This window comes from Notechis scutatus, chromosome 1 (assembly GCF_049901735.1).
Source record: "Notechis scutatus isolate UNSWTSFEM ecotype Mainland chromosome 1, rNotScu1.2, whole genome shotgun sequence".
Taxonomy (NCBI): Eukaryota; Metazoa; Chordata; class Lepidosauria; order Squamata; family Elapidae; genus Notechis; species Notechis scutatus.
Genome location: NC_142009.1, coordinates 101,101,183 through 101,113,784, shown reverse-complemented (window position 1 = coordinate 101,113,784; position 12,602 = coordinate 101,101,183). Strand labels below are relative to the sequence as shown.

General features: G+C 39.6%; 1 protein-coding gene across 5 annotated transcripts in view; it reads right to left on the bottom strand.

Annotated features, from left to right (window-relative positions):
• Window positions 1–12,601, bottom strand: part of GOPC (golgi associated PDZ and coiled-coil motif containing) — a 36,485-nt gene extending 23,884 nt beyond the window's left edge. The window contains exons 1-3 of one of the 5 annotated variants that reach the window (XR_015750824.1): window positions 12,009–12,538; window positions 2,748–2,912; window positions 1,771–1,794 (exon numbers count right to left, since the gene is read on the bottom strand). Coding sequence is in view for 3 of the 5 variants with exons in the window: in XM_026666041.2 (XP_026521826.1) it covers window positions 1,771–1,794; window positions 2,748–2,912; window positions 12,009–12,344 (525 nt within the window). In the remaining 2 variants the exon portion in view is untranslated. Of the gene's footprint in view, window positions 1–1,770; window positions 1,795–2,747; window positions 2,913–12,008 lie in introns of all 5 variants that reach the window. The other 4 variants (XM_026666041.2, XM_026666043.2, XR_015750825.1 and 1 more) reach the window with 4 other exon arrangements.
• Window position 12,602: the final 1 nt, after the last annotated feature.

The following is a 12,602-nucleotide window of genomic DNA, read 5'->3' as shown; positions in this document are numbered from 1 at the left end:
ATATTCAAACATGTCTCAATTTCAATTTTTGCATGCACTACTTTGGAGATTATAATAATCAACAACACATCCATACACATATACATACATTCTAACTGTGTAATTAGGTTTAGTCATGGAGCTAATGTTTTTATGAAGACAAATTATCTAGAACAGTGGTCCCCAACCTTTTTGTACCAGGGACCAGTTTCACGCAGAAACATTTTTTCAAGGACCGGGGGTGTCCGAGTTTGGTGGTTTGCTTGCAGACGTTTCATTACCTGACTAGGTAACATCTGATGTTGTTACCTAGTCGGGTAATAAACGTCTGCCAGCAAACTCACCAAGTTCAGGGAGCGCCAATGCCTCCTCATTGCAACCCTGAGCAACAGATATTCTCTTCTATTGGGACATTTAAAATGGAGGGTTTCAGCTGCAGATTCAGGAACTGCGCCTGGCTGAGGAGCCTTCAAAACTGAGCGCTGGGCGGTGGCGGCCCACGGCTGTCTCCGTGGCTCAGGACAAGTCCCTGCAGGATGGCTGAGAAGCCCCGCCTCTCGGCCCTGCCTTCCTCAGCCTCATCCCTCAGGTGTCTCCCTCCCTCCCTCAGCCTCATCCCTCAGGTGTCTGCCTCGTTCCTCTCTCAATCCTCTCTCGCTCCTCCACCAGCCCAGGAAGAAACTGCTTCAGAGAAGCCGGCAGGGTGGCTTCTGTCAGCGCAGCTCCTCGAGCGCCCGTTCACCCCCACACAGCCGCCCGCGTTCAATCCAGTGCTCGTTCTGCCTGCCTGCCTTCGTTTCTGGTTGTTTCGGAGCAGCTTCGCTGAGAAAAAGAGGCGAATAGTTATTATTCTCAGCCAAAGTTGCTCCAAAACAACCAGAAACGAAGGCAGGCAGGCAGGCAGGGAACGGAGCACTGGATTAAACCACGGCCGGCTGGGTGGGGTGAACGGGCGCGCTCAGAGGAGCTGCGTGGACAGGAAGCCACCCTGCCGGCTTCTTTGAAGCAGTTTCTTCCTGGGCTGATGGAGGAACGAGAGAGCGACTGAGAGAGGAACGAGGCGGGAGGAAACCGAAGCCGCTGAGCCAGAGAGCAGGACAGGCTTTGGTTGCTTCCTCCCTCCCCTTCTCTCCTTTGTGTTCTTGATCCCTGATCCCAGCAGCATTCACCGAAGGCGAAGAAAGCCGCCATTTTTATTTTATTTTTTATTTTTATTTCTTTGCGGCCCGGTACAAAGTGATCCACGGACCGGTACTGGTCCGGGCCCGGTGGTTGGGGACCCCTGATCTAGAATACCATAATCCAAGAACAAAATAGAAAAACATCATTTATATGTTATTGAGAGGCATAGAAAACTACAAACATTAAATACACCAGACAACTATCCTTTTAAGATACACTGTGTTTCACACATATTTTTGAATGTCTGTCTACCACACTAAGTCACAGAAACTTTTGTTCAGAGTCTGTGCATCATATTGCTATTATAGGTATGCTAGATTCCTAACCGATGGCCTAACTGAATGTTTAATAAATTTCAACTCAATTTCAATAACCCCTTCAAAATGTTCTAGTTGGTCATAGCAATTAATATCAGCAAACAATCATGCATGTTGGATAGAAAAAACATCCAATCTAACAACTGAACCCACAAGTAGTTGGCTAGGAAGTTAGAGAAAAGCCAAAAATATATTTGAAATTAACTGTCATTAAATGTCAAGGCCAAAATATATACAAAACTCCTGTGCAGTTTTGAATTTAAATATGGGTGAAGGCATCAAATGAACTTACCATATCCTCCAAAGAACAGGCAGACTTAAGATGAGAGAAAAAAAGTATCATAATTAGAAATATTGGCCGAAGTATCAAACTAAGTTAGATCAAACTACAATAACCCAAAGTTTGCAATCTAACTTTTTAAAGTCTGGTGAAAAACTCTACACACTATTTACTTCATTTGATATGATGGTATCAATACAGTTATCCAAACAATTACTATCTATATCTCTCATTTCCAGAATAAAGTCTCAATCCATCAAAATAAAAAGTTATAAGAATCATCCTCAACAAAGTATTTTCAACAATAGAGCATCCCCATACAATCTTTACGTAGAATGTATTCTTTTTCTACGTTTATATTTCTTATGTTGTTAACTAGGACTGCAGCATAAAGGTAAAAAATATATCCATTATAATTAAAAATGGCACATCCATCCTTCTCACTCTCTCCCCATGCAAAAAGCACAAACAAGAAAAGCAGAACTATTTCCCCTCTTATTTTAGGGTTCTCTCAAGAAGTGAACCACTTATTCAAGAACATTTAAGAAAACGAACCAAGTATATTATGTTTTGAGGATAAGGAATTAGAAGCAAACTGGGAGAAAGTTTTTATCGCTGACACCGTTATTGAGTTAAGGAATAGAAAGGTATATAAGGGAAGATAGACTGCAGTGGGAAAATGCCAGAAATTCCTCTCCAGATCTCACATTGTTGCCTTTTTGCCTCACTATTATAACATCCTGACACTATCACGATAATGTAAAACTTTCTATTTTACATGCTTCATTTGCACAATGGTAAACTATGTTGTTAAAGAAAATAAACATATAAAAATGGCCTCTTAATCTAAAGCAGACAAACCCCATATATATTTCCCCTTGAGCTTCTTAGAATGGGCAAGGTAAAAACTAGAGCTGTAACAGGCACACAAAATATTTTAATTTTTTTTAACTGTAAGAATACTTTTTTTCTTTAACAAGAACACTTACCAATTTTGCCTTTATTGCCCCTGAATCAACGTTCAGGCCAGTCTTTGCATGAAGCTGAAGTTGAATGGCATGGAGTTGCAATAGTTGGTCATGTACTTCTTTTTCTAATACTGCCTTTTCAGCCCGAGTTTCTGTCAGTTCTGATTTCAGATCTACTAGTTGAGCCTGGAACACACAATGTCATTGAATAATTAACATCACTGAATATCTACAATATTTTATTTTAAAGCAAAACCTATCGTACAGGATTTTCTAATGCAGGGGTCTTCTAACTTGATAGCTTTAAGACTTATGGACTTCAACTCTCAGAATTCCTCCTCCAGTCATGTTAGCTCAGGAATTCTGGGAGTTGAAGTCCACAAGTCTTAAACTTGCCAAGTTTGCAAACCCTTGTGTCACTATCCTAAACATTTTTTTTTTCAAATATACAAAATTCAAATATCAGATGGTGATAGAACTTCTTAAGAAGTAAGAGATTCCTCAACAAGGCAGATTTGCAATAACACAGTATCACTTTAGAAGTATTTAATTTGTGTGTTCACTCTATTCTAAAACTATATCCATGATCAGTTATCATGTGAATCTTCAGGCACCTAATATATATTGATCAATTTAGCATATTTTTCTTGAATTGCTTGTTTTATATTGTAATAACACATTGTTCATCATAAACAATGCATGCTAACATTGATATAGAAATACTGATGATAATTTGTAAAAATCTGAATGGAAAACATGTTTTTTTCCCCGTACTTGTTTCATTTACTGATTTATAAAACTTTACTGATTTATAAAACTTTAATAACTAAATCTTTATGATGAGCATTATCAACTGTCACAAGAAAACCAGTTCCGGTTAATTTTCTGAATATATACTAAATATACCCTAAAGCAGTGGTGGGAATCAAATTTTTTTACTATCGGTTCTGTGGGCGTGGCTTGGTGGCTGTGGCAGGGGAAGGATACTGTAAAATCGACAGTCAGAGGTGGTATTTGCCGGTTCCCTGAACTACTCAAAATTTCCGCTACCGGTTCTCCAGAACTGGTCAGAACCTGCTGAATACCACCTCTGCCCTAAAGGCTTTTGAATAAGAATCAGACATACTAAGAGATACAATAGGAGTGCTTGGACTGACTGATCAAAACTATGTATAGAACAATGTCTGTTTAAATTCCAAGTAAATTTAGAAATGTTCTAACAGTTAGAACATAAAATTCTAAGGCCCCGAAAGGTTAGTTTTATTGAAACCTCACAAGCCAATAGGATACTTCAGCAACACATTTGTAATCTAAATTAGTTATCTTCTATTTAAAATGTACACGGGCCAAGTCCTTGACTAAAAGCTTTGTATTATCTTTACGAGCATCTAAAAGACTTCAGGGTTTGAACCTAATGAAAGAAATACATGATCAAGTTCACTGTTTAAGCATCTTTCAAAATATTTATTTTTTTATACACTGTCCAACTTGCAGTTTGGGGCAACTCTAGGGGCTATATATCAATAGAAGTAATAGATAATATTAATTTATTGGTTTTCAAACATGTCTGATACTATTCTATAATTACATAATTACTAAAATTATGTTTTCATACAACTTATTTTTACTGGCATTTCATATTCCAGTGTTCTACTCATTTACCCTGTGTTGTTTTTTAAGATTGAGGTATGTGTACTAACTTTAGTACCCTTTGATTCAGGGGTGGTATTCAGCAGGTTCTGACCAGTTCTGGAGAACCGGTAGCGGAAATTGAGTAGTTCGGAGAACTGGTAGCAGAAATTTTGAGTAGTTGGGAATACCACCAGTGATTAGCCCCGCTCCCATCTATTATCTGCCTCCCGAGTCCCAGCTGATTGGCTGGGTCTTCTTTTGTTGCCCTGCACAGGAGAACAGAGCTGGAAATCAGGTTAGTGGGATGGGGAGGGAAATGGTGATTTTGCAGTATCCTTCCCCTGCCATGCCCAACAAGCCATGCCCAACAAGCCACACCACACCCAACAAGCCACACCCACAGAACCGGTAGTAAAAAAATTTGAATCCTACCACTGCTTTGATTTTCCAGTAAGTACTGAAATGGATAAACAGGAAAACTAATTTCAGGTTTACAGGTTTACAGGTTTACACGTTAAACAAAATATTTAGGGTTATCATCCTCAAATAGACAAAATCCCATCATAATCTAAACAATGGCATCATGTTACAATGTATTATCATTTTTTAAAATGTTGATCGCTCTCATAGTTGTAAGAATGTAAAACAGACCTGCCTCAGAATGATTGGGTAACCATTTGTTATAGTTTCCTGAATGACTGGGTAACAATTGTGTTATAGTTCCGAATTTGGATAAATATATTGCATAAATCTGTATTTGGCTATAAGGATATCAAAATACTTAAGTTTTTTTTCTCTTTCAATTCTTTAACAGGGCGGATTTCTTGTGAACAAAATGTTGCCCATTGCTATAAAGACATGCATATCTTTATTGTAGGCATACAAAGTAAAGATAATTATATCTTTTTAAAGCCGTATTTCACTTTATCCTGTCCTTTATTACAAACATTCGTATGGAATGTCAAAGAGCTGCTGGTTAGTGTTTTTAGAAGTGCTTAAAAGCAATGAAAGAAAATCAGGAAAACTTAAGTCATGTTCCATTTTAAAAAAATAAAATTTAGGAGGCTGGTATTCACAAAAACATTTAGTTCTCATCAATACTAATAACACTGCTGAAATCTCTTAGCACACAATGTAAAATCAATATAAAAATTCTTGGACTAATAAGCCCTGGATCAGAAGACAACCTACATGTTCTGATTCTTATCCATACACGAATTACCGTATATACTCGAGTATAAGTCGACCCGAATATAAGCCGAGGCACCTAATTTTACACAAAAAACTGGGAAAACTTATTGACTCGAGTATAAGCCGAGGGTGGGAAATGCAGCAGCTACTGGTAAATTTCAAAATAAAAATAATTAATTTGGGAAACGATCTCACTATCATGAAAGGTTTAATTGATTCACTAACCCAAAAGAAGAAGATGATGATGACAGCGGGAGGCAGGAGTCACTCTCTTCCCCTCCCCGGAGGCCCCCTGAGTCAGGAGTCACTACCGCCGGCGCGCCCCAGTCCCGCCGCCTCGGGAAGGGAAAGGCAAAGCGCTTTTGCCTTTCCCTTCCCGGCTGGGCTGTTGGGAGTCGCTGCCGCCGGAGGCCGCGACTCCACACCATTTTTTTTCAGAGGGAATCTGACTCGAGTATAAGCCGAGGGGATTTTTTCAGCACAAAAAATGGGCTGAAAAACTAGGCTTATACTCGAGTATATACAGTAGGTATAAACAATTGTTTTACTGTGCCTTTCTTTTGATTAAAGCAATAAGGAGATACATTTGAAGCTATTAGTTTATCACATTTAGAGGTAAATAGTAACATTAACATTTGAACAGCCATAATCAAATTATTAAAATGTTTAAAGCATAATTTAGTTTTGAATTCTTTATCCAGCTCACAAACTTCTCATACTGAAAGATCTCAATATAACCTTTTGGCCTTTCTAAACTGCAGACAATAATAAAAATGCCCAAACAACAGCATACTGTAGAACCAGAGGGATTATACTTGAAGTAGCAGCTCCTTTTTCTATCTTTTGCTCTAACACTAAAACTCTTCAGGGATTTCAAAGCCAGGATGCTCCAGATTCAAAATGATGAAAATGCTATAGAATGTAAGGAGTAAAATGAACATTTTTCAACTTGAATATTTTTCAACAGTGAAAAGGTCACAGCTTAATCTGAACGGCTAGAAATTCTAGGAACTGTAGCCCATTACGTCAGAGTCAACAATTTGAGGATTGTATTTAACATACTAACACTACAAGAAATAGTGTGAATAGAAACAGATAGTGAGGCAGAAATTTTTCCAAGAAAAGAAGAATATTTTGTAAAATATAACATATATATGCATATACATATACATATACATATACATATACATACATACATACATACATACATACATACCGTGTTTCTCATATAATAAGGCTGGGTATTTTTTTTTGAGCCCAAAAATGGCTAGGCCGTCTTTTCGAGTGACTATTCCCCCTTGCATCTTCGGCGGGCAGCAACGGCTTGGATGTTGACCTCGGCGTTGGTGGGGCACTTCGTATCGGGGTCAACGCAGGCAGCACCATATCCGGTGTGCAACAAAAGTACTTCCTAACAGCAAGCCCCCCACCATTCCCCCATTTCACATGTTTTAATATAGGCCTTAATTTGAGGGGAGGGGCTTGATTTCATTTCATGCCTATAAAACATGCTGGGACTTCCTATTGGGGGAGGCCATATTGTTGGAGAAACAGGGTACATACATACATACATACATACATTATTTACCCATCACATCATAGCATACACTAGCATATACTTTCCCAGTGCAGGGGAACAAACTGTCCAGATACAGACTATACAAAGGTTTAGTCAACCATGGGCTTATTTTACTACAAGAAAATCCTGGAAATCCTGGAAATCTTCGACTTACAACAGTTCATTTAATGATAGTTCAAAGTTAAAATGGCACTGAAAAAAGTGACTTGTGATCGTTTTTCACAATAACCACCTTTTGCAGCATCCACATAATCATGTGATCAAACTTCAGATACTTGCCAACTGGTTCATATTTATGACCGTTGCTGTGTCCCAAGGCCCATGTGATCACCTTTTGTGATCTTCTGACAAGCAAAGTCAATGGGGAAACCAAATTCACGTAACAACTGGGTTAGTAAATTTACCAACTGCAATGATTCACTTAACAATTGTGGCAAGAAACGTTGTACGATGGGGCAAAACTCACTTAACAAATGTCTCCCTTAACAACATAAATTTTGGGCTCTGTTGTGGCCATCAGTGGTAATATTTCAAGCTGTTTCGTCTAAATCTTTCATCCTCATAATAATTTAAAAACTACCATGTAGTTTCTAGATGATCCAAATATGCATTCAATTTTCTAGTAGATGCAGTAAAAATGATTTTAAAAGCCAAGCTAGCAAATTGGCAAAAAGTTTCTCTGAGGCTTCTAAATAAAAATGAATGAGCAAAATGATATGGAAAAGTAATCATGCCCAGATCATTTGGCCTGTTGGTCAGGAAATTCACCTTTTTGTGAACTATTAAACTGTCAGAATTTTCCATGTCTATCAGTTAGGTTTTTCCAATTTTCTTGGAATTGGAAACATATTTTTAATCTTTTTTTAATAAGATATTAAGTTTCAACAACAGATAAAATGCAAGAATAAGATAAATGTTGACAAATTGTTTTCTAAAATGATGGCTGGATTCACTACAGTAAGTCAGGTCTGCTTAACAACAGATTGTTGTGGGACCAAGTTCAAATAATATATTAAACCTTCAACTGCTGTTTCTTAAACTTTTTTTTCTCCAGAACCACTTCCTCTTTTAAAAATTATGAAAGACCCCAAAGGATTTTATTTAAATTGGTTATATTTATCAATATTTACATTTAAAAATTAAAACTGATGCATTCACTGCTGTGTCTCACAATTGTTTGATGGGGTTTTAATATTTAATTATATTGCAGCATAGGCTGACAAATAATTTTGTTTTCATGGATCCCTGAGAGTCATGGGGACACTGCAACAAACTACAGTATTAACAGGATTAGAATGAAAATGTTGAAATAAATGCAAGAAATGGGAAGGATCGACTATCCTTTAAACCAGTGGTGGTATGTTACCAGTTCGGCCTGGTTCGGGTGAACCAGTAGTAAAAAATGTTACCGTTTGGCTGAACCGGTATTTTTTTTTCCTCCCAATGATCAGCTGTTCTGATGATCAGCTGTGCCAGGTTCCCCCTCGCTGTTTTACTGCTTCGCTGTGGAGGCTTCCCTGAGGCCCAGGAGGCAAGAAAACGGAGCGTGGGGGGGCTGCCAAAAAAAACCCCACACCCACCCAGTCACATGGCCACATGCACCTAGCCACACCTACCTAGCCACACCCACAGAACCAGTAGTAAAATATTTGCATCCCTCCCGATTTAAACCTTCATATTAACTTGCATTATCTAAATCTTTCTAGTCCTAAATTATCTTCTCTCTCCTCTAGAGGTACTTAGATAAAGTGATCTGGTAAAACCAAGGCGGTGTTTCAGTAGAAATATTTCTAAATATCTTCCGCCATTTCTTTTAGGCATAGTTCTTTCCAGGTGAAATTTTCTGAACTACTGAGAAATTCTGCAATTGTACATTAGAACTTTTCAGCTATCACTGAATGATTCATATTGAAGTTGATATTTTTTTCAACTTTCAACATGTTGATACCAATGCTCGTTACTACTTATTATCACTGTATTCTTATATTTTTTTGCCTTTTGACAGTAACTACTGTCAATAATCTATAGATTATATAGATTAGTAACTGGGTATTAGTTATGAGATTATAGTATTCTAGTAAATAGTATTTTACCATCTCAACACTTTGCCTTCAGTCCTAATAAAATATAATATCCCACAATATATTGAAATTACTGTAAATGTTTAGCTCTTCATAGTCTCTATGAAACTACTGAAGTAATTGTTATTATACTTAGCACCTATTGGAAATAAAAGTACAAATTATAACAAATGTATGTCTATTTATAGCTTAGAAAAACAACTTAAGATTGATACTTTTCACTTTGGCAGAAAGTCAATAAAAAACTAAGGAAATATCTAACCTACCCACTCATACTTAAAATAGCTCAAGATTATATTTGTATTTATCAGTACAGTATTTCTGCGAAGTAGTTGGGAACAGAGAAAGGTAATTGAGAAAGGTAATTCATCCTCAGCTTGTACAATGTTTCATGTATCTATAGCAGTTTCCAATAAAGAACATTATTAAGACCAGTGGTGGAATTCAAACTATTTTATTACCAGTTCTGTGGGGGTGGCTTGGTGGGCGTGGCAGGGAAAGGATACAGTAAAATCTCCAGGCAGAATGAGTATTTGCTGGTTCTCCAAACTACTCAAAATTTACACGACCGGTTTTCCGGAACTAGTCAGAACCTGCTGAATACCACCTCTGATTAGGACAGGTATACAGGTCCTCGACATACAGCTGAGCCCAAAATTCCTGTTGCTGAGACATTTATTAAGTGAGTGTTGTCCCATTTTATGATTTTTTCTTTCCATACTTGTTAAATGAATCACTGCAGTTGTTAAGTTAATGACACAGTTGTAAAATGAATCTGGCTTCCCGTTGACTTTGCTTGTCAGATTGCAAAATGTGGTCACATGACCCCGAGGCAATGCAATCATCATAAATATGAATCAGTTGCCCAGCATCTGAATTTAGATCACCTGGCCATGGGGATGCTGCAATGGCCGTGTGAAAAACTGTCATAAGTCACTCTTTTCAGTGCTGTTGTAACTTCGAACGGTCACTAAACAAATTGTTGTAAATCAAGGACTACCTGTGTTCAGAAAATTAATTGTTGCATTAAAAACCTTCCTACATTATAGCTTTCCAAAAACAGTTACCTTATATATTGTTTCTGTCCATTCAGTACAATATTTATGTCTACAAAATTACTGATTTTCAGGTCATTCTTTATTACTTTTCATAATTGATGCAGTATATTAAATGGCGCCATAGTTCCACCACCAATTTGTCTACAGAAATACTGTTGTTGCTTAGCAAACTTGAAAGAGTACTTACTGACTTTGGGATAGTTTGGCTAGACAGTTAACTTATTTTCCTACTGCCAAGCGTCCCTGGATGCTTGACTTGCAAGTTTATTTAACTAGCATTTATATTTACATTTATATTTACCACAACAATGAAGGCATTTTTAACAGTGTGCTGTCTTAGGTGTGGAGATCTCAAATGGCTATTTTATTTCTATTTTCCTTTCCCCAACCTCTGCTACAGCCAATATTTGGCATGATTGAGTTTTAAAAATATACAGAGTTCTACTGTAGCATGTTTGTTAGCAATACTCTTCTTCAGTAGCCTGAAGTAGAGAATATTTGACCTGTGTTTTGTAACAGATCTGAGATCTTCACATCATAAATGCTTACTGCATCACTTAGTTGAAGGCCTCCCTGTGGTGTCAGTTTCACAACACAAACACATTTACAACTCTATCTGCAAAGATATCTTCAGACAGATCACACACAGAGGCAGAGAGTCAGCATTATCTTTTCTCTCACTATTGTACAGCATTACTTCCTGAAAGATCTTATTAAGCCTAAGGGTTAGTTAAGTCCCTCAAAAGTATGACTATTTGTATATGACACAGGCTCCAACAGACTGGTCACTAGATTAAAAAAAAATCAGGATCTAGTCTTGAATAGGCTATAAATTGGCCCCAGATCACTAAGAGATATACAAAACCTATACTTTCAACATGATCATGCCTAGACCATAGCCTGGCTTTGCTGACAAAGCCCAGATTCACACAGCACATGAGGGATCCTTGTTAACACTATCAATGCTAGTTTGGGTAATGAAATATCTGCAAGAAAACAACAACGCTCAGAGAGCACCTAGGATCACTCATTTCAACCCTGAGCTGCAAATATTCTCCTTTTATTGGTACACAGCCCGGGACAGTCCTTCACTTAACGATCACAACTTGAGCCCAAAATTTCTGTTGATAAGTGATTTGTCAAGTGAGTTTTGCCGCATTTTACAACCTTTCTCGCTTCAGTTGTTAAGGGAATCACTTAACAGTTGATACGTTAGTAACCCGGTCGTTAAGTGAATCTGACTTCCCCATTGTCTTTGCTGGCCAGGAGGTTACAAAAGGTGGATCATATGACCTTGGGACACAGCAACAGTCATAAATCTGAGTCCAGTTGCCAAGCGATTGAATTTTGACCACACCACCCTGGGGATGGTGCCAAGGTTGTAACGGTGGAAACCGGTCACTGGTCCCTTTTTTTGGTCGCTTTTTTTCCCTCGGTGCCTTGTAAACTCTGATCGGACACTAAATGAACTGTTGTACGTGCAGGACTAACCTGTAATGTGGGTTACAAGGGCTGGGGAAATCACAAGAGCAGAGTTTACATGAGTAACGTTGCATTCCTTCCCCGCCTATTTGACAAACACCAAGATCCATTTCCTATTTCCAAGAGGGGGAAACGAGGGGAGGGGAGCTCTCAACTCCCATCTCCTCCAAAGGGAGCGACAGGCTCTTCCCACGCCCCATCTCTCCTTCCCGCGGGCCCGCCATCTCCGGGAACCCCTCTCGCTTTGCCCCCCATTCACCTCCAGCTTGTGGTTGATCTGGGACACCGTTTGCGCCTTGTGGCAGAGCTGGGCGAAGCAGGAGCTCAGGCTGGTCATCTTCTGCCGCCCTTCGTAAGTGATGTCCGCCTGATCCGGGTCGATCTCGCCCAGCAGCAAGTCCACATCCACGAACGCCTTGTCGAATTCCTTCTCCAGGACTTCCAGCCAGCGGAACATCGACAGCCCGCCGCCGCCGCCGCCGCTTCCACCGGGAGAACAGGAGGTGGAGGAAGAGGAGGAGGAGGAGGCCGCCGCCCCCCCGCCGCAGGCCCCGGAGCCCGATCCCCCGCAGGAATCCACCCCCACGCCGGACATGGCTCGAGGGTAGTAGCGTTGCGCTCCTGACCCCGACACGCTACGGCCTAACCTCGGCAGGGCTGCGGGACGCACGCGTGCCCGCCCGCCCGCCCTCAGCGCTGAGGAGACGAGACGCGGCGGCGGCGGCGTCCTGCCCCGAGACGCAGGCGGAGAAGGAACGGCAGCGATTAGAGAAAGCGACTCTTTTCTCCCGGGCGCATGCGCTAAGAAAACGACTGCGCTTCTGTCACCCGGCCGGTGGCTTGGAGAAACCCG